The sequence below is a fragment of the Dipodomys merriami genome, unplaced genomic scaffold (genome assembly GCF_024711535.1).
Source record: "Dipodomys merriami isolate MVZ:Mamm:240054 unplaced genomic scaffold, mDipMer1.0.p SCAF_6, whole genome shotgun sequence".
NCBI classification, from domain to species: Eukaryota; Metazoa; Chordata; class Mammalia; order Rodentia; family Heteromyidae; genus Dipodomys; species Dipodomys merriami.
The window spans coordinates 19238411-19262197 of record NW_027206179.1 but is presented as its reverse complement, the minus strand read 5'-3'; the positions used below and the strand labels follow the sequence as shown (position 1 = coordinate 19262197).

The 23787-nt window shown below is 38.7% G+C and overlaps 1 protein-coding gene across 1 annotated transcript in view; it reads left to right on the top strand.

The window, feature by feature from the left end:
• Itgbl1 (integrin subunit beta like 1) overlaps positions 1-18763 on the top strand; it is a 171858-nt gene extending 153095 nt beyond the window's left edge. The window contains exons 9-11 of the mRNA XM_070002666.1: positions 7160-7306; positions 15459-15572; positions 16361-18763. Of these exons, the coding sequence (XP_069858767.1) occupies positions 7160-7306; positions 15459-15572; positions 16361-16452 (353 nt within the window). The 3' untranslated portion in view covers positions 16453-18763. The remainder of the gene's footprint in view (positions 1-7159; positions 7307-15458; positions 15573-16360) is intronic.
• Positions 18764-23787: the final 5024 nt, after the last annotated feature.

Genomic DNA, 23787 nt, shown 5'->3' with positions numbered 1-23787 from the left:
ATTTCTGTCTGTCAATTGGAGGGGTGAAGCTCTTTGAATCCGGGTTTATGAATAATCTTGGGGTACCTGATTATATGTCTGGGGAAGGTCCATATGTGCTGACACACTCAAGTGCATTAATGGGATATGTGCATGCATGTTTCTGCCCTTTCTTACGTAAGTATGGGGGTTTGAACTCAAGGACTTGTGCTAGTGCTGGTTTTTTTTTTTTTTTTTTTTTTTTTTTACTCAAAACTGGTTCTCTATCATTTGAGGAATGCCTTCACTTCTGGCAGTTGACCACGTTTTGTTGGTTAATCATAGATAATAGTCTCTTGGATTTGTCTGCCTATCCTAGTTTCCAACCTCGATCCTCACCTCTCAGCCTCTCATCTCATTTGCTAGGATTACAGACATGAGCCACCAGTGCCCAGATTTGCCATTTTTCATATTAGATATGAGTTGAAGTAATCATTTTTCCCTTGAAATAAATGAGGAAATGAAATACTGTGAAGAAAAATGTGAGTATTTAGATAGAGCAGGGTTTGAACTCTTTTTTTTTCCCTCTAAGTACAAGTTTATTTAAAGTACAAAGAATTCCATAGAAAATATTTCTTTTGGGGGCTGGGAAGGTGGCTTAGTGCTAGAGCACTTGCCTTGCATCCACGAGGCCCTGGGTTTGATTCCTCAGCACCACATAAGCAGGAAAAAAAAAAAACCAGAAGTGGTGCTATGGCTCAAGTGGTAGCGCACTAGCCTTGAGCTGAAGACCTGAAAGACAGCGCCCAGGCCGAGTTCAGGCCCCACAACTGAACCAAAAAAGGAAAAAAGAAAAGAAAATATTTCTTTTTTGCAGGGTTTTTTTTTAGTGCTATTGGATCTTACTTTTTAATTTTATTTTTATTTTTTCATTGTTATTGTAGAGTTGCTATACAGAGAGGTTACAGTTAAACAAATCAGGTAATTCACAATGAGGGAAATCATGCAGTCAATATTTCTTCCACTCTGGCTTGTTTCACTTAATATAATGTTTCCCAAATCTTTCCATTTCTTACAAATGGATGAGTAAAATTCCATTTTACACTCACATATACACACACTATATTTGTGTGTCACATTTTCTATTTTCATTCATCCCCTTGAATTCTTTTATTTCACACTAGAATAGAATCTTGGTGGGCTCTTTGGGTTTTCTGTCTTTGCTTATTCATATGTACAACAGGGATAAGTGGACATTTCATCTAGTAGCCTAAAGGAAAGAGAGGGTCTTCATGACCATCCCTGCCTCAGACAGAATCATGCATTTGCTTCAGGTATGGGGACCATGAAAAGAGTTTCAGAATGAAGTTGGACCTCTAGTTGGGCTTCTAGTTTCTCCAAAGCAATTGGCTGCACCTCCATCATTGTCAGCCAATGACAAATAAATCTTACTTATATGAAAATGTGAAACAAAAGAATGCCATCCTTCTCATTGGCTTAAGAGAACAAACTTGAGAACTACCATATTTGGTTATTTTCTCAGCTTACTACCAAGTCCTGAGCCATAGTTGCTGTGGCTTAGCTAGAAAAATGAACTAGAACTCTGCAAATCCAGTGTGTGTCCAGAGAGCAAAAGATGGTCCCTGACTCTGAAGCAGGGACTAAGCATTTTAGAAAACAAACAAGTAAAATCAAAAGCAGCCATAAACTTTCCCCAATCAACAGACACAGAAGAATCAAGAGCCAGCATTATTTATCCACCTAACAATAAAACTAAAAATGATTGAGGCAATCCTTGTAGGTCAGGATAAATTAGCAATTGTACCTGAGGGTGAATGTAACTAATTTCATAATTTAAAGCAGTTCAGTTTTGATTACACCAAAATTACAACCTCAAAAGAGCCATGAAAATGACTGGTAAAAAAAATCAGGGTGAAGTAAGAGCATTCTTCACTTAATTAGCTTGTTTGTGACTCATATTCAATCTCTTAGATTGTATCTAGTATGTATGGGCCTCTCTAAACATTTTAAAAGATAAACTGCAAGTATCTTACAGATAGTATATAGTTCTTATCAAATATGTCACTATGGAATAATGCTTTGTCTAGAGTGACAATTCTAAGATTTACTCATTTGCACTGATGCATGGAATTTTAGAATCCATAAAGAAAATATATTAATATGCTGGCTCATGTTGGTTTAATTATTTTAGCATAATACAAGTTTAATCAGACACTTCCCTTCTGCATATATTTATCTAGGGTGAGAAAAAGAAATAGGCTTCTTATTACTTCTCTTCTTTTCCTTGTGTTCCTGGAATAGCTACCCATGGGTCCAATTTAGAAACAAGGAGGGATAATGAAGAGCCACTCTTTAATTACACAATCAGTTCACATTTCTTTAGGGAGTTCTCTACTTCTTCAATGCAATTGGAGAGATCCATGCAGACTGAATAGGATGAGTTCAGGGGCTCTTGGCATGATGGATTTTTTGGGGGGGTCCGGTCGTGAGGCCTGAACTCTGGGCTTGGGCACTGTCCCTCAGCTCTTCAGCTCAAGGCTAGCACTCTACCACTTGAGCCACAGCGCCACTTCCAGCTTTTTTCTTTTTGCTTATGTGGTGCTGAGGAATCGAACCCAGGGCCTCATGCTTGCAAGGCAAGTGCTCTACCACTGAACCACCTTCCCAGCCCCATGAGTGGATTTTTTACATGAGGAAAAGGAAGACCTCTGGCTCAGGCCAGAGGAGACAGGGAGAGAAATTGTCTCCAAGTTGTATCTTCCAGTCACAAGACTCAACTAGATTTGTAAGTACATCAGATGGGACTACGTGTGGTTGAAGGTGATGATGCCCCAAGTCTGCAGGTGTCACTCTGGGGATAGATGGCAAGATGGCCACTTTTGACTCCTCTGTAACCCTAACTCCCATGTCTTCACTTCAGTTCTGTCCTTCTCTTAAAATAGGGCTTGCATTACCATGCTTGTAGGCAACCTGTGATGTGCTCATCTTCTAGGGAGAAGGAAATGCAAGGGAAAAATAAAGAAAGAAAAGGAGACATGCTAGATGAGTTCATGCCATCCCTTTGGTGAACACTTGTTTCCTGGAAACCTCCCCAGGAGAGTTTTCTCTTATTTCTCATTTTCTAGCACCTCCAGGTAAATAAAAAAAGCCAGAGTAATCAAGCACTTTTCACATGGCCACATTATCAACTAGTCCATAAAAAATGTGCTTTTCTTAATATTAAGATAGAAGAAGGATAAAGGGAACACAATATGTAGTGTATGATCTAAGATCCATTCTCAGTGTTTCAAAGGAAAGTGCCTTGGAACCAACAAATGTCATTGAAAAAGTCTTCATCTAGAATTGCACCACCAGTAAAACTTTCAAAGACACAAGATTGCCTTCCTTCCTTCCTTCCTTCCTTCCTTCCTTCCTTCCTTCCTTCCTTCCTTCCTTTCTTTCTTTCTTTCTTTCTTTCTTTCTTTCTTTCTTTCTTTCTTTCTTTCTTTCTTTCTTTCTTTCATTGTTTTTGTATCTGCTTTATTTTACCACAATAACCATTGGCCACAGGGGACTATTGATATGTAATATGTGATTAATGAAGAATGGAAAATGGAGCATTAAATTTTAATTCAAGAAATCTAAATTGGTGCCTGTGGCCAGTGACTCTTGTATGGATATTGGACAATGAGGGAACAGAGCCACATTGATAGATGCTTGGCACATCGGAAGAAAAGGCAATGAGAAAACAAAGCCAAACAAAAAACCTGTAACACTCTTGTCGGTCCAGATGCTAGAAGTTTCTCTGGACAAGAATGATCTATGATAATCCATTCTACAGTAATTTCACTGCTGACACTGCTAGAGTAGCAGAGTTGTTCTCCATGAGATAATTCTCACAGCTAGATTGCTATCCCTTAGTTCTTCCGCTCTATAAGCTTAAGTGACAACACACTCAGAAAATCTGGCTGAAACCACTTTTGTGTTCTTTTTTTTTTTTTAATCTCAAATTTTCGGAGCATTCCACTCACTAGGCCTGTTGTATGAGACATTCTCCATTTGCTGTCTTGTTTTGTTCTTTTCTTGCTGGATTTTAGTAGTTGTCTATTATTCCTGTACCTTAGTCCTTTTTTTCCAAGTCTTATTTCTCCATGAGTTGGCTTACTCGCTTCTAACCTCTAAATGTCACTTAATCTTTCAAATGCCAGCATTTTAGGCCTCTGAGCTTCAGGTATGAGTCAGCTTCTTCCTTGAATTTACAACTCAGTTTCTTAAGATCTCTAATATACAGAAGGTTCAGATAGGCACCAGTTACTACTTTCAATCTCTTACTCCTGAAACTTCCATTTTTTATAAGTTGCATGGTTATTTTGGTTATTTTTCTGCCAGAAAATCAGCTGTTTCCTTCCTTCCCATACCATATCCAGTCCAACAGCCTGTTTCTTAGGCATAGGTTCTAGGACCACAATAGGTTTCTACGCATTTCTCTGCATTGCTGCTGCCACCTCCCTACCCACAGCTCCACATAAATTAAAGAATGAAAGAGAGAAGACAGGGAAGGAAGGAAGGAAGGAAGGAAGGAAGGAAGGAAGGAAGGAAGGAAGGAAGGAAGGAAGGAAGGAAGGAAGAAAGGAAGGAAGGAAGGAAGGAAGGAAGGAAGGAAGGAAGGAAGGAAGGAAGGAAGGGAGGGAGGGAGGGAAAGGGGAAAGGAAAAGAAGGGAAGAACAAAGGAAAGAGTAGAGAGAGAGGGAGTGGGAATAAATGAGGGAAAGAGGGAGGGAGGAAGAAAGGGGAAAGAGAGAGAGGAAGGGAGGGAGAAACATAAGGCAGGAGAAGAAGAATGGGAGGAAGGGAGAGTGAAGGAATGAAGGGAAAGGAAGGAGGGAGAAAATTCAAAGGAAAGGTCATGCCTTCCACTTGTGACTATTGGTAAAAATCTTTGTGTAGTTATTCACTGACCTTTAAAATTAAAGCAAACTTAAATGTCTAGTGTGGGAAAAGCATTCCTAAATGAGTAAAGGCATGGGTTCAGAAAAGCATGTGAAATGTACAGGAATTGTTGGATTAGTTCAGTGAAAGGAAGAAGAGAAAGCCTATGATTAGAAAAATACCTTCAGGTTCTAAATTTCATTTTAATGCAAAATACATTAAGGAGTTATTCAGAACTAGAGGCCAGGGTGTGATGTACGTAAAGGTTTGCTGTAGGGAATGAGAAAGAATGCTGAGACATAGTGGAGAGGTGTCTCAAAGGTGGATGGTTCTGATACAAAGCAGACACTTGGAGGTGGTCTCAATGAAACTTGACAACTGGTGAGGAATGTGGAGGAAATTCAAATATTATTGAAAACATTTTGTTCTGCTAGACTGGAAGCAGAATTGTCCCATCCAAGGAAATGGGAATAAAGAAGACTGACTTCCGTATTAGCTGTTGGAAAGGAAATTATGCACGGAGGTCTGGAAGAATGAGTTAGGAAGTTAATAGACCACAGAGTAGGAGATCATAGGAGTGTAGGAAGTGGAGGTTCAGCCATGTGATCACTGTGATTGTCACACATCTTATAATCTGATGAACTTTTCAATCAATTTGAAGAGGGAAATAAAGGTGATTCAAAATAGAAGATAGAGCATAGCTCTGTTTATCATGTCAGAAGAACAGAGACATAGAGACAAGGGAGAATTGTCAAAGGACAAGAAGAGTCCGGCAATCAGGGCAGACTTTGAGTGGGGAAAGAAACAGCCCATGAATGTTGAGTGCATCCCTTTAATAGACAACACTACTGGAGAAAATTAGCATTTATGAAAAGTCTGCCAGACTTCTTATTTTCTAAATTGATCACTAGAGGAAATGTGACAGAATGGAAGATGTGTGGACATTCAAATATGAGGAAAGAGTCAAGACTGATCTAGTGTTGTTCAACTATGTGATTTTAAGTATAATTTCTGTTCCTCAGGCTCATTTCCTGACTGAAGGATGGGATTAATACTAGATGCTAAGACTTGGGGTGATACTGAGTTTTATATTGCCACATGTGGGTAAGAAGAAGCTATTGGAAATAATTCTGTAAAGAGAATTCTCTTTTGAATAACCCATTGGCTTTTCATTAACTTCCAGATGGTTATGTACTTTAGAAAACCATGGCCTGGCTTCACGGGTGGTTGTGTTAAATTAATTATAACAATGAACTGAAAGCAAACGTTCGTTATTAATCTTTTCTTGTGAAGAAATGAGTGCCAGGGAGCAGATGGATTCAAATTTGCTGTTGAAGGTTCAGCTAGAGCAAATAGTCAAATGCTAATGATGTCAGTAGCTTGAGAGAAACTGGCCAGTCTCAGTGGTGATCGCGTATGTCTCAGAGAGACAAACTAGACCCACTGCGCACCTCATGTTTGAGTTCACAGCCCCTAGAACATAGCCATTTGCTAGGTTCATAATAGACACTTAGGAAATCCTTTCCAGGCAAATAAGTGAGTCAGACAGACCTGACACATGTCAGGAAAAGGAATAAGACATGGATGGAAATAAAGAATTAAACTGGCAAATCATGCAAGCCCGTGGAGTGTTGGTGGCAAACACCTAGAGGGGTGCATGCGCGCAGGTACAACTCACAAATGCCGTGTTGCAGAGAAACCAAAAGATTGGAATGGATATGAGCAAAAAATAAGAAAAGAATCCCAATGTGATTCTAAACCTAGTATTGTGTTGAACTCCTTTTCCTTAATAGAGACACATTACTACTTGTACTTCTATTTGTTAGCAGCTGGAGAGAGGCACAGAAGTAAAGCAATAGCAAGGGTCTTTTGTTTTTTTATTACGAAGCCATAGGAGAGCAATTAATAACTGTGGCAAGCAATGGTTACGTGAGTGGACTTACAAATTGGGTTTCCGTATTTTTGGTGTGCAGAATGAAGATAGCACTGAGACTCCATATCGATAAGGATATAAATGAGGAAGTATTCCATTTCAAAAAATGGATGTTGTAATTCCATTTGAAATTATTTTAAGATTTCTGTCTCTCAAGTTCATCTCGTGCTGCATTCCAATTCATCACATTAAGCTTGGTCTCGAGTGACTTTTTTTTTTCTTTCAGTGACAATGCCAAATGCACAATGCATGACAGGAGAGAGTGTGCTGTTGAAAACTCTACTCCAGTGGTTATTTGCCCAGCTCATCCTCTCCTCCCCCTCCCTGTGCCTTTCACAGGCCATGGCACGTGCTCCTGTGGTCGGTGTGTTTGTGAGCGAGGGTGGTTCGGCGCACACTGCCAACATCCGAGGAAATGTAACATGACAGAAGAGCAAAGCAGGAGCCTGTGTGAATCGGCAGATGGCATATTGTGCTCGGGGAAGGGTGAGTATGTCTGCCTGAATCTGGACTGTACTCCTGTTCTGACACATAGCTTGTAAGACGTCAAGCAGCAACCCTCCTGCCCATTAACCAGAAGAAAGTTAGCATCTAAGATAATGAAACACTGGAGAGCAACCCATGAAAAAGAAGATCAGGCCAGGTGCTGGTGGCTCACACCTGTCATCCTAGCTACTCAGGAGGCTGAGATCTGAGGATCACGGTTCAAAGCCAGCCTGGGCAGGAAAGTCTGTGAGTTTCTTATCTCCAATAAACTACCAGAAAACCAGAAGTAGCACTGTGACTCATGCGGTAGAGCACTAGCTTTGAGCTGAAGAGCTGAGGGACAGACAATGCTCAGGCCCAAAGTTCAAGCCCCATGACTGACAAAAAAAAAGAGAGAAAGAAAAAGATCATCGGTCACTGCGGACAAAGTTGTGGCTCAAAGATAAAATGGATCATTTTAATGACCAGTAGGATGGAATAGACAAAAACCAGGAGAAAAGGCAAAGGATAGTCTCTGAGTTTAGCTCACACATAGCACAGACCAGATAGGATATGATTCTTGAATTTCTGACATGTGTCTGTAGAAGAAGTGAGAGGAGTTCATGTAAAAATCATAGGGGAAAAGCTAAAACTTTTCATGAAAAAGGAAATGAGTATATGAGTCTCCTAATTCTGGTATGATTTACTTTGCCTTAAAAACTACCAATTGTGGCCAGGCACCAGTAGCTCACCCCTGTAATCTTAGCCAGTCGGGAGGGAAGCTAAGATGTTAAGATTGAAGTTTCAGCCAGCTCCAGTCAATGAAACTCCTATCTCGAATTAACTACCAAAAAGCCACAAGTGGAGTTGTGGCTCAAGCTCAGGGACAGTGCCCAAGTCCTGAGTTCAAGCCCCAGGATCAGCACAAAATGAAATTATGAATTGTTCTAAGCAAACATGTATAACCTAGTGTAAGTAAATAGACAATAATAAAATGAAAGAGAAAAATACCAGCAAAGAATAGTTATAACCTTCAAGTTGATTGGCTAGAAGCCAGCCACCCAGAGATTTACCACAGAAACAGATATAATGAAAAAGTAGACCATCCCTTGCACACACTACCTTTTTTACACACAAACCATACACACACACATGCACACACACGCACACACACACACACACACACACACACACACACACACACACACACACACACACACACATACCACAGCATTCTTTTTCTGATAAAGACTCAAATAGTTTAAATTTTAGACACCTTACTTTTGAACAATGTTTGCTTTTGAATAATATTCCAGTAGGGTTCAACTCAGGGTTGGATACTCTCTCTTGGCTTTTGTGCTCAAGGCTGGCACTCTACTAGTTGAGCCATACCTTCACATCTAGTGTTTTTTGGTTTTTTTTTTTTTTACTATTATTATTGTGAAAATACTGTACAGAAGGGTTACAATTACATGGGCAAGATAATGTGTACATTTCTTATCAAGCATTGTAGCCTCCTCCTTTGTTTCCCCTTCCCATCTCTTCCCATCTCCCACCCCGCTCCTCTCCTCACCCTCCCACCCCCCCCCACCCTCTGGCCAACGTTGTGAAGTTCATTTTTCGACATAAGGACTTGTACATCCCATTGTTGCAATGAGTCCACGTGTATCCCTATTTAAATGATTTGTTTTTGCCCTTCCCCTCCACAAATTTTACCAACATCAAATACATTGAGAGCAGGGGTTATACTGGGGGAGTGGGGGGACACATACAAAGCAACAAAGAAATCATCTTATAAATACATTAGAAACAATCACATGAAAGAAAAAAAAACATTTCAATACTTATCTTGGGGTTCATTTCACCTAACACCAACTTATCTGACCTTTTCTGCTTGTCTCAGAAATATACTAGTTATTGCAGATAAGGGAAACCATGGGCCCTCTGTTTCTTTGGGTCTGGCTTACTTAAGTGAATTTTTTTTTTTTTTTTTGGTCAGTCATGGGGCTGACTTGAACTCTGGGCCTGGGCGCTGTCCCTGGGCTCTTCAGCTCAAGGTGAGCACTCTACCTCTTGAGCAACAGCACCACTTCTGGTTTTCGAGTGGTTTATTGGAGATAAGAATCTCATGGACTTTCCTGCCCGGTCTGGCTTTGAGCCGCAATCCTCAGATCTCAGCCTCCTGAGTAGCTAGGATTACAGGCGAGAGCCACCGGTGCCCAGCTTCACATCTAGTGTTTTGTTGATTAATTGGAGGTAGTTTGTCTGTCCTGACTGTTTTTGAACTGTGATCCTCAGATCTCAGCCTTCTGGGTGCTAGGATGACAGGTGTGAGCCACTGGTACCTAGCTTTGAATAATACTTTTTTTTTTTTTTGCCAGTTCTGGAGCTTGAACTCAGGGCCTGGCTCTGTCCCTGAGCCTAGCTATGCTCAAGGCTAGCACTCTACCACTTGAGCCACAGCATCACTTCTGGCTTTTTCTGTTTATGCAGTACTGAGGAATTGAACCCAGGGCTTCAGGCATGTGAGGCAAGCACTCTACCACTCAGCCACATTCCCAGCCCTGAATAATATTCTTGAAAGAATTTCAAGAATCATGGCACTTACCACTCATCGAAAGTATCATAATCCTCCTTGCCTTATAATTAGGGAAACATGGAAGCCTAGTGACTCTCCCACAAGTTGGAGAGTTGACTTTTGTGGAATTAGAAGTTTGGAGTAGCCTGGGTCTCCCTTAGCTTCACAGTTTCGTGCAAAGGAGGGTTCCTCCCTAACTACTCTCTTACTATATACACCCACTTTCAAGACGTGGCACTAGTTGAGCATGTCATTCCTTTGTAAAGAGGATACTGTGGAGCAAAAATGTCATAGAGATGTCAAGTAGTGCTCTCTAGCCCATGAAGCTCTCTGAGAGCAGGATGCACCATGGGTATTCTATACCCAGATTGCAGCACCTACTTCACCTACCCAACAAGGCCTGTGCTTGAAGTGACTGCAGAGCTGGGAGCAGATGGAAGGTCTGGCCAGCTGTGTGCCTGCAGGAAGCCTAAGCAAAAGGGCTCATTTTAATAGACAGCCATGTCCTTGGATTCCAGGAATTCTATTACAGACTTCTGTTTATAGTACTCTCTGGGCTAGGAGACCAGACCTCCATCCAAATGTCATTTCAGAGGCAAATGGCCCTCACATGAGGTTAAAGCAGGAACTTTGTTCCCTCGGTTCAGTCTCCTATTAAATTGTATGCAGTCCGAAGCCAATCATACCTTCCTATGATCCAACCATTGTGTATCTAGATAGACTTGCTTTGGAGCTCGATGAAGAAATGTAGAAAAAAAGATTTATCACTTGATACTGTTTTGCTTGGTTTTCATTCACAGAGTAATCATTGGAATAAGCTTTCCATAGAAAAGCCAACAAATGAGGATCTCTTCAGACTGAAGTCTTAATGTGCTCCTTTATATCGCTTATTTTGAAAACGTGTATGTACATACATATGTATATGTATGTATATATACATATATGCATAAACATATGCACACATACACATATACACACATACGTGTGTGTATCTCTCTCTCTAATCACACAAACCCAGCTCAATAAGGTAAAAGTTTTTCCTTTATAAGGAATAATCATTCTTATCTAATGCCTTAGAGTTTGAGAAAACATTCTCAAGTTTTTGCATGGTAAGTGTAAAGAACAAGAAAAAAATTAAAAACTGACCTACATCAAGCGTTACTCCAAACCAAACCAAAAATTCTGTCTCGTGAATGTCTTTCCAAGTTGCCTGCTTTGGGTGATAGACATCAATGGAAATCAATCATAATGGGTTGAAAGCATATTTTACTAAATGTGTATCACTCAATTGAAGTGCTTTGAAGTCTTTAGATGATAAAAACAACTGTAAAGGCTGCCCAAGGCCGCACTTTTCCTGAGCTCCTCAGCAATGGGCAGAGCTATCTCAGGACTGCTTTCTCTCCTCATGTTCTGGTGACATCATTGCTGGGCGACACTGAGTTCACAGTCTTTGGGAGGCAGAAAGGATCATGGGATGTAGTGGCTATTCCTGTTCTCCTTGGGGAATACCATCTCATACTTTCCATAAAAGACACAAGAAGAGCAACTCATGCAATCCACAAGGCATTTCAATGTGAGGGCTGAAAATTGTAAGCTGTGTAATTTATCTGATTGGGGCCTAGCATTTCTGCTACATCTCATGGATTTGTCTTTCTCAAATCTGTAGCTAAAAAGCCTGCAGCCTGATGGTCATGGAAGACTCCCTCTGACAATGGAGCAGGGGTGAGCCCAGGCTTATGATGGCTGTGGTGGGACACTCAGATTCTCCCTCTCCCAACTACCGCCCCCCCAGCAAAAAAGATGTCTGAACCGTGCACTTGCCACGAGCTGTGAATAAAGCTGTTCCCTCAGGAGACGATGAAGAAAAAGCATTTTATTTCTTTACAAATTTATAGCCAAGACAATAAATCACTCCATAGAAAAATTTAAAACAAGATACATTGTTGTGACCTTCGTAACAGATGGAGTCGTTAGTACAATAGTGAAATCTGCCTGCTGGGATGTCAGATTGCAGCATTTTGTCAGGCTTGATGAATGGAAAAGGAAGTCCAACCAATGCGAATCATGGAATGGCACCTTGCCCTTAGGCTCCAATTGTTAGAAATAACTGAGAGAGATATATATGTTTGATGGCCAAGTCTCCCAAAGGGTTTACCTATCATATACTAAAATACAGGATATTCATAGCCTTGTTTGCTATTTTGGCAGATTTATTTATGTGGATTCAAGATGACAACATATGTGTTTAACCTTAATATCTTGAGCCCAGTCTCTCATGTTCTTAAGGATGCTGTGTGTGTCAATGGTTACAATTACATGTCATTCAATGCCCCTTTAAACCCTCACAATGACATTCATTGGGTCCCAAATTATCCAGTAAATTCAAACCATACCACGTCGTCCACGTATCTCTTTCTGCCAGCTCCCTGTCCTATATCCCCTAAGAAAGGGGATAGATAAAATTTATGTTTTGAAACATGGGCCCAACGTTCTGCTAACCCCATCCAATATAATTGCCTATCAAATCTGCAACAGCAAATAACTCACTTTGAAAGTATGTGAACTTTTTTTTTTTTAAGTCTGTGAGAGTCATCACAGGGAGATAGCTAGACAGTAGATTGAATCAGAAGAAAATCTTAAAATAACTGTTGTTTATTGCCTCTGTGGTCCTAGGCAATTCCCTTACCCATTCTATTCTTCCAATCTTATATCTAAAAGTAGAGATGTCTATTTCTTTCACCTTCTAGTGTTCTAAGGATATTCCAAAGACACATGAAAAAATGTGGCTGATTTCCCCAGGAATGAAAGCCAGCTAAAAGCACAGAGGGAGGTAGAATATTCTCAAGGATTTTTACATTGAGAACAAAAACAGGATTAGTGGTGGTGTTGTGAATTTACCACCTTAGAACTTCTGCCAAGATGAGCCAACTGCTTCCCCTATGCTGGTCCGGAGTTGGTAATTCCCAGATAACTGAGTTGAACAATGGCTCACGTGTGGGTAGTCAGGCAGCCTACATCTACCAGACAAAATCTTCTCAAGTATTTCCCACTTCAGAGGACAGTCCACTCCTGTTAGCAGTTATTGATGGTAACATCCAGAGCACTCTATGAGAAAAGTGCTGTAGTAGGTCCTAATAGCTATTCACATTGTATTGTTATTACATGCTATGCTACTCCTAGTTATACAAGCAGCAGAATAATTTCCTATCTCTAAAATGCATTGAGCTAATCCATTAACAAACAGGGGAAAACACCATGGCGGGGAAATGCTGACCAAAAGAAGCTACAATTTCATGGTACATACAAAATCAGTCTTTTTTTCTGTTTCATGACTAGTAGATCTTGGCATTAGAATTTACCTGTCAGATGTGTTATCTGTCTAAACCATATTAACTTGTGCTTAGCTTACCAGTTTTAACAAAATGCTTAGCTCAGTATTCTAGAGTAGTGAGTAGAATAGTTCCAGGAGCAGGAAATAAGTATACGATGAAATGTGAGGCCCTTTCATGAATTGTGACACACATGGGCATTTACAATCATTTACTTAAGCTGTAGAAATAAATTTGTAGCAGAAGGGAGATTTAGAAACAACTAAAAATAGTCAAAGCCTTTAAATAATTAGTCTTTCTCCACTCACGGAAATAAAATATTGAACTATGGTGCCTCTTGAAGAATTTCTTTAATAGTCAATGGAATGTCCCATCACTAACCATTGTTAAACAAGCATCCCTAGAAATTCCAAAGAAAGGCTTTAAAGTGAGAATAAATACTATTCTAAAATAAGGAAACGCGGCATTGGGATGAGTCAAAGGGGTCACCATCTCTTCCATCCTGTCCTGTGCAGACCAGTTACCAAGGTCCTGAGCAGACTCTAGATTGTCAATCACTCCTGGGACATGCAAGATGGCTGATTGTTGTCAATGAGTTTGCAAACTAATACAGAGCCTTGGGAAAAGAAGTCAAGACTAAATGAAATTAAGTTATAATTAAGCAAGACATTTTTTTAAAAAAGGAACTGTAAACATAGTTCTTACCATGTGACTAATTCTGACTTCTCTCTTCCTTTGAGATGTATGACAAGGAATGTCCAAGTTCAATTCGGCCATTGGGGATTCTTTTACCTAAACTGTATCTATCGATTTCCATGATAGGAATACTACATAGTATTTCATGTTTGGGATACATGAACTTAACAACTTGGATTCTTTCAAAGATAACTATAATGCCATTTCCCTAGTTTCTAGGTTTCCTGATTTCCATTTCCCCAAATTGTCAATTATCCTCCCATCACAGAGATTGAGTAGAAGCACTCACAATTGCTTCCCACTCACCCACAATACATTTGAACTTACCGAGTTTGGATTTTATTAACTGTGACAATACTTTTACTGTTTCACATTTTCTCAGGGTGATTTTTGAATAAAAAAAATAGCACTATCTATAGCCATCTTTTAGTAAAAGGAAAGTTGCATTCAAAAAGAATAATCACCCCCCCAAAAAAAAATGCAAGGAGAAATTCTTTTGAATTTGAAAGTTGTCTCTCTTCCTACAGTGGAAAGAAATCGTTTTCCAACATGAAGATATTTTAGCCTGTCATAAAAAAATTTGAGAAAATTCTCTTCTCTTTTGGACCTTATATAGCTCCTATTTTAATTTATTTTAAATATACCACTAGTAAAAGTCTCAGTAACCAAAAAAATATTTATTTTTTCATAATCAGAGCAGTTTTCTAGTTAGGTACAAGGAAAGGAAGAACGGTAAAGTAGTGGGAAAGGAGATTAAATTTATTTGGGGTGGATTTGTGCTATCCTTGATTGTGGCAGAAACCCTGAAGATGAAGTCTCAAAGTGATAGTATGCATATTTTATCACTTTAGTTAGCTACTCCATATGTATATGTATGTGTCCAAGTACGTATGTGACAAAGGAAACAAGAATTTGAAGGCACGGAGTGGGCTTGGCGTAGAAGAGGCATGGGGGAAAGGTGGCCAAAGGGGAGACAGTGATCAAAATGTATTATACATGTAAGTTGACATGTTGATTTGGAATCCCTTTGCACAACTATTTAAAGGTAATAAAAATAAATTGATTTAAAAGAAACCCATGAAAACAAACATCCAAATGATGAGCTTAATAATTGAGTAGTTATTTTAATTGTAAAATGCACTCTCATTTAATAGAATTTACTATTGGCCTAATTCAAAGAACTGACACTTTAAAATATGACTCAGTTAAGAATAAATGAAGAAAACAACAACAATAACAACAAAACACCTATTTTTAAACACCTTTCTGGGAGACCAGCTCTAAGAAGCAGCCACTTTCTGTTCTCATTGACATTTCAATGAGACTGGGCCAGGGAACATTTGCTCAAGGCTAATTGCCACTGTCTAGATTCATAATGAAGTCTTTCCTGGATGACCTTTATGAATTACAGTAAGTAAAGCTCCCCTCTGAGAAAGCAGCCATTCAATAAACTTTTACCTTTGGAAGACAGGTTATGAGAAACCTATTGTCAGTATGTCTGCACTGTTCTATGCTAGATGGAAACCTTTAGTTAGCTAACAGCAGTGAGTAATGCGCTTTGTGATTTCAGGTTCTTGTCACTGTGGAAAGTGCATTTGTTCTGCAGAAGAATGGTACATTTCAGGGGAATTCTGTGACTGCGATGACAGAGATTGCGACAAACATGATGGTCTCATTTGCACAGGTGCGGTGTTGAGCTACTCTAATTGTTCCATGCCACAGATTACTGTAGGGCCAAAGGATACTCCACAAATGCTATCTTAAGTGCTTAGACAAGACAGCTTCCGTACAATCAAGCTAGGAGTGTCAATATGAAGTAACTATAAAAACAGAGTAGGTATCTGTGAATAAGCACTCCCATGATCCCTAGGCACTGAATACAAGAGAATGAAGCAGAATAAATGATTTTTAGGAAAATTCCACAAGGTAGCTCACTCTATGAAATCACACAACGTCAGTCATACTGGTAACAGAGGTCTCTTGACTGCCATCCTATTTCAAGTGCAGTGGAGAGGATAAATGCTTATTTTTAGCAGGACTCGGGTGCCATTTATTGTTGTGCTGGTTGTTTTCAGGAGGTGGAATGGTAGGAGCAATGCATAAACCGGCTGATCTGTGTTGTAGTCTCTATACTATCATTTATTAGTCTTAATAATTGGGTATACATAATTTTTGCTTAAAGTATAGGGAAAGTAAAGACATATAAATTTCTTCTTTATGGAAAATAAAAGTGTGACATGGTCACAAAGCTGAGTAATACAGAATACTAACTAGTTGATTGACAAATCATGGCATCAAATGGATGTCATTGGTGGCTTGAGTTCGCTCAGATGCTTAACAAAATGTAGTGATATTATTGTACAGTAAGGAAATTGACAGAGGATGAATAGAATGGTTTTCTTATGGGTAGTTATAGTTTATAATAGCCTATTTGAATCGTGCATTTTGATCGTTGTGTGTATTTTGTTGCAGGGAATGGAATATGTAGCTGTGGAAACTGTGAATGCTGGGATGGATGGAATGGAAATGCATGTGAAATCTGGCTTGGCACAGAATATCCTTAAAGACTTCTATGGAAGAGGACTGGATTCTTATTTTCCAGGCCATTTTAGGACATAGAAGTACAGAAGAAACCATGTATACTCAACACTAGGACAAATTTGGCAGGCTATTGTATGTTTTTGCTATTTCTGACCGCCTGAATGCAATCTGGGTATCTATTAGAAACATGTCCAGTCAACTCTGTGGTAAATAACACAAGAATAATTTCTCCCCCCATAATTAATATTAGTAGCTCTCAAGGAAGGCAACATTGCCATCCAGAAGAAATTTGTCAATGGCTACAGGCAATTTTGATTGTGTGTGTGTGTGTGTGTGTGTGTGTGTGTGTGTGTGTGTGTGTGTGTGTGTGTGTGTGTGTGTGTGTGTGTGTAGGGGGACAATACTATGAGTACCTAGTGGGTAGAACCCATGGATGCTGCTAGATGCCCCTCAGTGCACAGAGTGCCCCTTGAGAGCCAACATTTTTCTCTGATTCCAGCTGATGGTACCAGAATAGAAAAGACTTGGAAATCCACATTCTATCACTAGAAAAAAATATTAGAATCTAGAGAAAAGATATATTCTGCCACATGATTTCAGGATTTCATATCACCAGCATTTCTATTTAGGGACAATGAACACACACACACACACACACACACACACACACACACACACACACACACACACACACACACACACACACACACACACACACACACACACACACACACACACAAGAGGTATGATGTTGGTGATGTTGCATTAGACAGATCACCAGACCATGAGTGCTTCAGAAAGGAAAAGACTGGTTGTATTTGTCTGATTTTTGTGTTAAACTCACAAAAGAAGAGCCCCTTAAGATAAATGAAGAAATTAGGAAAATATACAATTTACCATCTTTTAATAAATAAATTGTTTATAATCTGTGTCTCTGTATTTACCTACTTACAACTAACAAAAATAAATCAATGTGTTAGGAATATCCACTTTAGGTTTCTAGAGATAGGAGTTCTTTTATTATTTTTTTTTGTAGGTCGTAGGGTCTGAACTCTGGGCCTGGGCGCTGTCCCTCAGCTCTTCAGCTCTTGGCTAGCACTCTACCACTTGAGCCACAGTGCCACTTCCTGCTTTATCTGCTTATATTGTGCTGAGAATCGAACCCACAGCCTCATGCATGCAAGGCAAGCACTCTACCACTGAGCCACCTTCCCAGTCCTGAAACTGGAGTTCTTATTGTAAAAATTAGGCAGGGCTTATGTGTACAAGAAATCACATAGTTAACTCTTTGAATTACTCTATGTAATGTGGCCCTTAAAAACATAATATCTATTTTGAATATGAGCCCAAAACATGCATTTGTTCCTCTTAAAAATCTCTCTTTTTCTATTAGAAAGTAGAGTCATATAAAGAAGTCAAGAACAACTACTGCAAAAATATGGAACCTAGCTCAAAAGCTCAGAAGGAGGCCAAAAATCTAGAAATAAATGGTTTACATAGAACTTGCAAATATTCACTCAGTGTTAGGAATAAAATATTTATTTTCTTTGTGGTGAAATTTTGCTCTGTTTGAAATTCACATGAATTATGAAAATGCACAATATTTGGTTCTTCCCACATATGTATACACAACTTGAACTACTTACACATATTGGTTTAGAAAACCTTTAATTACTTAGAGCTAAAAACAAAACCAAACAAACAAAACACAAGCATTTTCCCCTCTATGAATTATCTAGTAAAATCCTGAATTAGTGTAACAAAATCATTTCTGTAATATGTTAAGATGAAATATTTTATTTGGAAATTTTATGTTAATGATGTAAATAGATTAGCATCATGGCTTGGACATTTTTAGCCAAATCACCAAAAAGAAGAAAAATAGACATCCACACTATCACTTAAAAATTTAATATTAAATATTATTTAAAGAGAAAATCGACACTGACTTTATAGAATTCATAATATTCTCATCATTAAACAGGTTTATAAAATTATTATCTCTCTCCTGAGATTAGGTTATACAACCATATTTGTTGTATTTCTCTTATCGGGCATGGTAATTGATTTATCAGTTTTGGAGAACTGATAAGTTCTCCAACGTTGACTATAAGTAGTCAAAAATAGTACAAGTATTTTTTTCCTTTTTCCTAGAAAAGCAATTGAAGCCTCAAATAAAGCCATTATAATTAATCAATGGTTATATCAATAATGGTCTATGTGATGGTGCACACAAATACTGTAATTTATACCATTACCACTTGCCATGCAATGTATCTTCAGAATTCTCTCTTTTGGGGCTCAGCTCTCTATAAAGGACTAGACAGGACATAGTGTAGGCTTTGTGAGTTATATATATATATATATATATATATATATATATGTTATATATATATATATATATATATATATATATATGTGTGTGTGTGTATGTGTGTGTGTGTGTATATGTATATATATACATATATATAATGTATATATATACTGATAGATATATATATATATATACTGATAGCATACCATTCTTGTTTATTTTCAACAATTTAAAACTGCAAAAACTAAAAATTAATTCTGAGCACCCAGGCCTTGTAAAAAGAGTTTGGGAGTGGCTTTAACTCACATCTGGGCAGATAATTCCCAGACTCTGCACCACTGGGATTATACTAAGTTCCTAGTGGCCACTTATATAACTTCAGTTGGGTCTTAATTTTGTTATAATTCTTTCTATACTAAGGAAACTACCAAAACTATTTGTGGTCTACAAAGGAAGGTACTGGAGAAAATATTATTCCGTAAAGTTCAAAATGTGATTTGTCTTAATTGTCGGATGGAAATACGTTCAGCTTAGCCATGCTCTGGGGATCATTGAGTTACAAATAATAGAAAGAAAACTTGAATTACATTATATGTAAGTTCTAACACATGCTTTTGCTATGAAAGCAGAAACATTTCATTTCATTTTTTTTGTCTAACAGTTCATATGTGTTTGGGGTTCTAGTAATGCCAACACCAGAGCTATCTATAAAGAAGTGATTGAATTTCCATATTTTGCACTAGAAAAAAACAACCCATTGCATGTAAAGATGTAACTTCCTTGGATGTGATTTTGTATTTTGACATTTGTTCCATGACTGGAATAGGAAGGAAACTTCATCTATAAAAAGGCAGGGCAGTAACAAAAGCAAAACTCATCAACTTGGACATGTTTGTCACAACTCACAATGGGTTCAATGAGCAATGTGCATTGAAGTCAAGTACAGTGCTAGCGTGGTCTTTCCCATTTGTTAGGCTAACCATCACCCATCGCCAAGGAATTCCTCCACAGGACTTACAAACAGCAACCGAAGTCCTCAGACACACACAAAAAACAAGTGTTATACCTGCCCTTCCAGGTTCCTGAGGCTACCAGGCTCCCAACAGTACCTTGGAAGGTACCTCTTCTACCTGCTCAAATGCAAACACAACCCCTGCCAGGAGATTTCAGAATTAGACTGAATGAATCTAGAACAAAAACCACCCAAGATGCAACTCAGCCTTAGTCTAGTACAACTCCAAAACCCTGTTGGTATATCAGTCACCCAGCCCTCTACATCGCCTTCTACACTAAGAAACCTTAGCTGCATTTTACTCCAAAGTAATACAATTTATATTCTGGATGTCATTGGGTTTGCTTTTTGTAAAATAACTGAGCATTTAGCTAATTGTTTTCCCTGGATATCTCCTTTTCCTAGAGGAAAACTGAAAGTATGTTCAAATTATTTTCACTGCTTTATGAACTGAATCTTTTATCAACCTGGATCTCTTTCTTGGGGAGGTAGCAAACATTAACTCTTTCTCTGTAATACTGAGGAGAAATTGAAATGGTGATCTATGTCTAACTTAAAGGACAAGGAAATTTTTATCATCATGTTAAAGGGAATCAAAAAAAAATATCAGCAAGAATTAAGCAAGAGGTCAAGCATGATTAAAAAAAAAAAAAAAAAACTCTGAGAGGATAGAAGACTTGGCCATTGTAGATTTCCTCAGCCACCCTTCCTCCAAACACTCAGAACGCTCAACACACAGAGCAAAAGTCCCTACATTCTTTAGATTTCATGACAAAATAATGCTCCCCTCCACTTGGCTCTTTTCAGGAGATAGACATTTGCATTTCTTCTATAATAATATGTATCTTTTAAATACAATGGTAGTAAACTTTGGAAAGAACACATTAGAAAACAAACATGATGTCACTTGAAATCAGAAGAGTTAAGATTTTTGAGTGTTGTTGAGGGATGGTAAAGCAATTGTCTATCACAACAAATTGGTAGAAATAGCCCTCCCACACCAGGTATGCATGCAGAAGGAATAGGATCTTACAGAAAGTCAATACAATAGACATATGCACATGTAGGTACAAAACACACAGGCTATGAATACAAATGAATTCCATCAGATTTACTATACAGAACATTGAGAGTGACAAGTTGTACTTAGTAATAGCAAACTTAATTTTTGAGGGGAAAAAATAATGAAGTCTTATCCTGGAAGAATAGCAAGAGAGGTATCAGAAAGAGCTAAAATTTTCTTTGGCATGAGAAAGGGGAAGATTGAGTTTACCAACTTATTTACATGACATATCTCTATATGGAGTGGTGACACAATGCCATTTAGTTACATAAAATGGTTTGATTTTTTTATATGCCATCATATAAATATTTGATTCCATGTGTTGTATTTGTAAACACAACAAATGATAATAAATACAGAACTGCAAATGCAGACAACTCTTCGTATGTAAATCGAGTAATAATCAAGTAATACATACCAACAGCTCTTGATACACAGGTCCTACTACATGCAATTCTTGAGCGCTGTCCTCTTTCCATGCAACAGGCGAGACCCAATACGGGTAAGTGGCCTAACTAAATCACAAACAACAAGGACCCCTCTGCAACACGACGAAAACACTTATTTGAAGAAAGTAGTTTGACATCCACTAATAATAATAAATGCCCTTGTAGACAACTTTTAACAGACCAAAAAGAGGCGTACATTTACATAAATCACTGTCATTTACAAAAATAAATCCCAATTTCAACCAATAAGCAGTCTTACAGGAGAGAAAGAAGCCTCAAACTGAGCTGATTATCAAAAATGAATAGGTTGGCTTGTGTGGGGCTTGTGTATATGTAGCAGTGTAAGCAGTGTGCATAAGCCCATTGTTACAAATCAATTAATGATTTACCATATATTATGGGATATACACTGTCCCTAAAAATTATTGGTTGGTGCGGTTTATCTGTCTTTTCTCCTTGCTAAAAATGAAGGACAGACTCTGGGATGGCAGACCATCAAATCAAGAATGGCTAAAGGAACCATGACATTGTATCTGTAAGTAAGTCTACTCGAATATTATGCTAACTTTTATTTATTAAAATGGAATCCAATATGGAAATGAAATGAGCATAAACAGTTAAATTTATAATGAATCTTTAATCAGCTAAGCAAGGCCAAAAATTTTAAATGCTGGGCAAGGGCTGTCACGGAGATTTATGAAAGCAGTGACAAAATAATAATTTCCCAGTAAATACAGTGCAGATGGGGCAAATGGCAACTGGTCATCCTTCCACACCGCAGTAACAGCAAGAGGCCAGTACATCGATCACACATCAGCTGTGTTCTCTAAATGAGGTGCAGTTTGGTCTCAAATCACTCTTCTGAGAAGAAAACATTGAAATTTATTAAGTGTACACAGAGTTAACAAATATATTTCCAAACAGCTTAGTATTAAACATTTTGAAGCTCTTTATATCCAATAGTGAACATTTTGCATGAAATCTTCACTGTGTTGTCAACTATTTGTGGCCTGTTTTTTTTTTTAAAGAAAAAGAAAAATAGTTGTCTTCCCTAAGCTCCCAGTTTAGCCAGATTCAGTCCCAAAGGAAATTAAAAGCAAACTAAAACAAATAATATTGGATGGCACCAAAACCTATTGTTTTGAGTGTGTTGGTCTGCCTTGATTTTATTTTCTTTAATCTAGGATATTCGACAGACGGTATTCTGAGATGATGGCAAGGCACCTCTAACCTAGTCTTTCGGCAACATGGCACCCCCAAAAGTCGAGTTAGGGGTCTGTACTGTACTGGGGAGATCCACAGTACCACACTCAGCATGCTGAGCTAAAAATAATATACTTTTTTCCTAATATGTCCAGTTTAAAAACTTCTCATTAAACACCAAAAATATTAAAGTCTAATGGATAACTAATGTTTGCATTGCTGCTGCAGGAAAGAACACAACAGCCACCTTTGCCCATGCTTGGCTAAGTATGAGGGAAACACAGCCCAGAAACATGGAGGACATCAAGTTCCGTCCGTTAAAAAAGGAAGGACTCTGTTGGAAATGGATTTAGGTAGCGCATTTCTTGTTGGTTGTAATGACTGAGTTTTCCTTTTCTTTTTAATTTTATTTTTCCCAATAATGAGGATTCATAGATGAAAAAACAAAAGATGAACCTTAATCAGGCCCACAAGGCCTACAGAAATCTTTGGACCCACTTTCTCAAAAACCAGTGGGTCTTGCTCGCTGGGCAAGGCAAATGTTACCATTACCAGTAAGCTTGTGATATGTATAAAACACACACGCACACAAAGAAACTAGAGAGGATGCCAAACACTGATCGTAGAAAGCTTTCCATGATTGTGTTTGACCCTTGTCCCACCCGGGCAATGGCCATCTTGGGAGCACAGTATCTGCTACTGGATACAGCATATATGTGTGTTTAATCAATAATGTGAGCCGGAGACAACGATCTTAAATCTTTATAGATGCGATTTGTCGTAATAGGTTTAGAAGGCTTCCCCATTCCCTGATTTGCTCTCCAGTCTATGCCAACTGCAACATTTGAGATTCTGAGGGTCACAATCCCTGCCAAAAGGTCACAGAACAGTGGAGCGAGCAGCCTTGTAAAAAGGAGAAGAAGAGAACTCCAGGATAGCACAGGTTTACAGCGTCTAACTAGAAATTACTCGATATTATCTGTGGGCTACAAAATCGAACTGAAACACATGGATTTCGCTGAAACGGGACTCAAAAAGGGTTATGGGTTGCTGTCAGCAGGCAAAGGTATAGAGTGTACTTGTGAAGGACGTCATTCACAGAAAGTGTCACAGTCACAGAAAAGAGAGTAAAAAGGCATTCCATATCTGGTAGGGCATTCCATGGTCTGAGTTAGCTGGTTGTCCACGTGTCTTCTTGTCATGGGGGTCACCCACAGGTTCAGATCTATCCACTGCAGTACAAAGAAGTTTCAAGACAGCACAAAGCCAGCATCAGCTTGCTCCCGCCGCTTGGCAGCCACAGGAGTAGGAATGTCT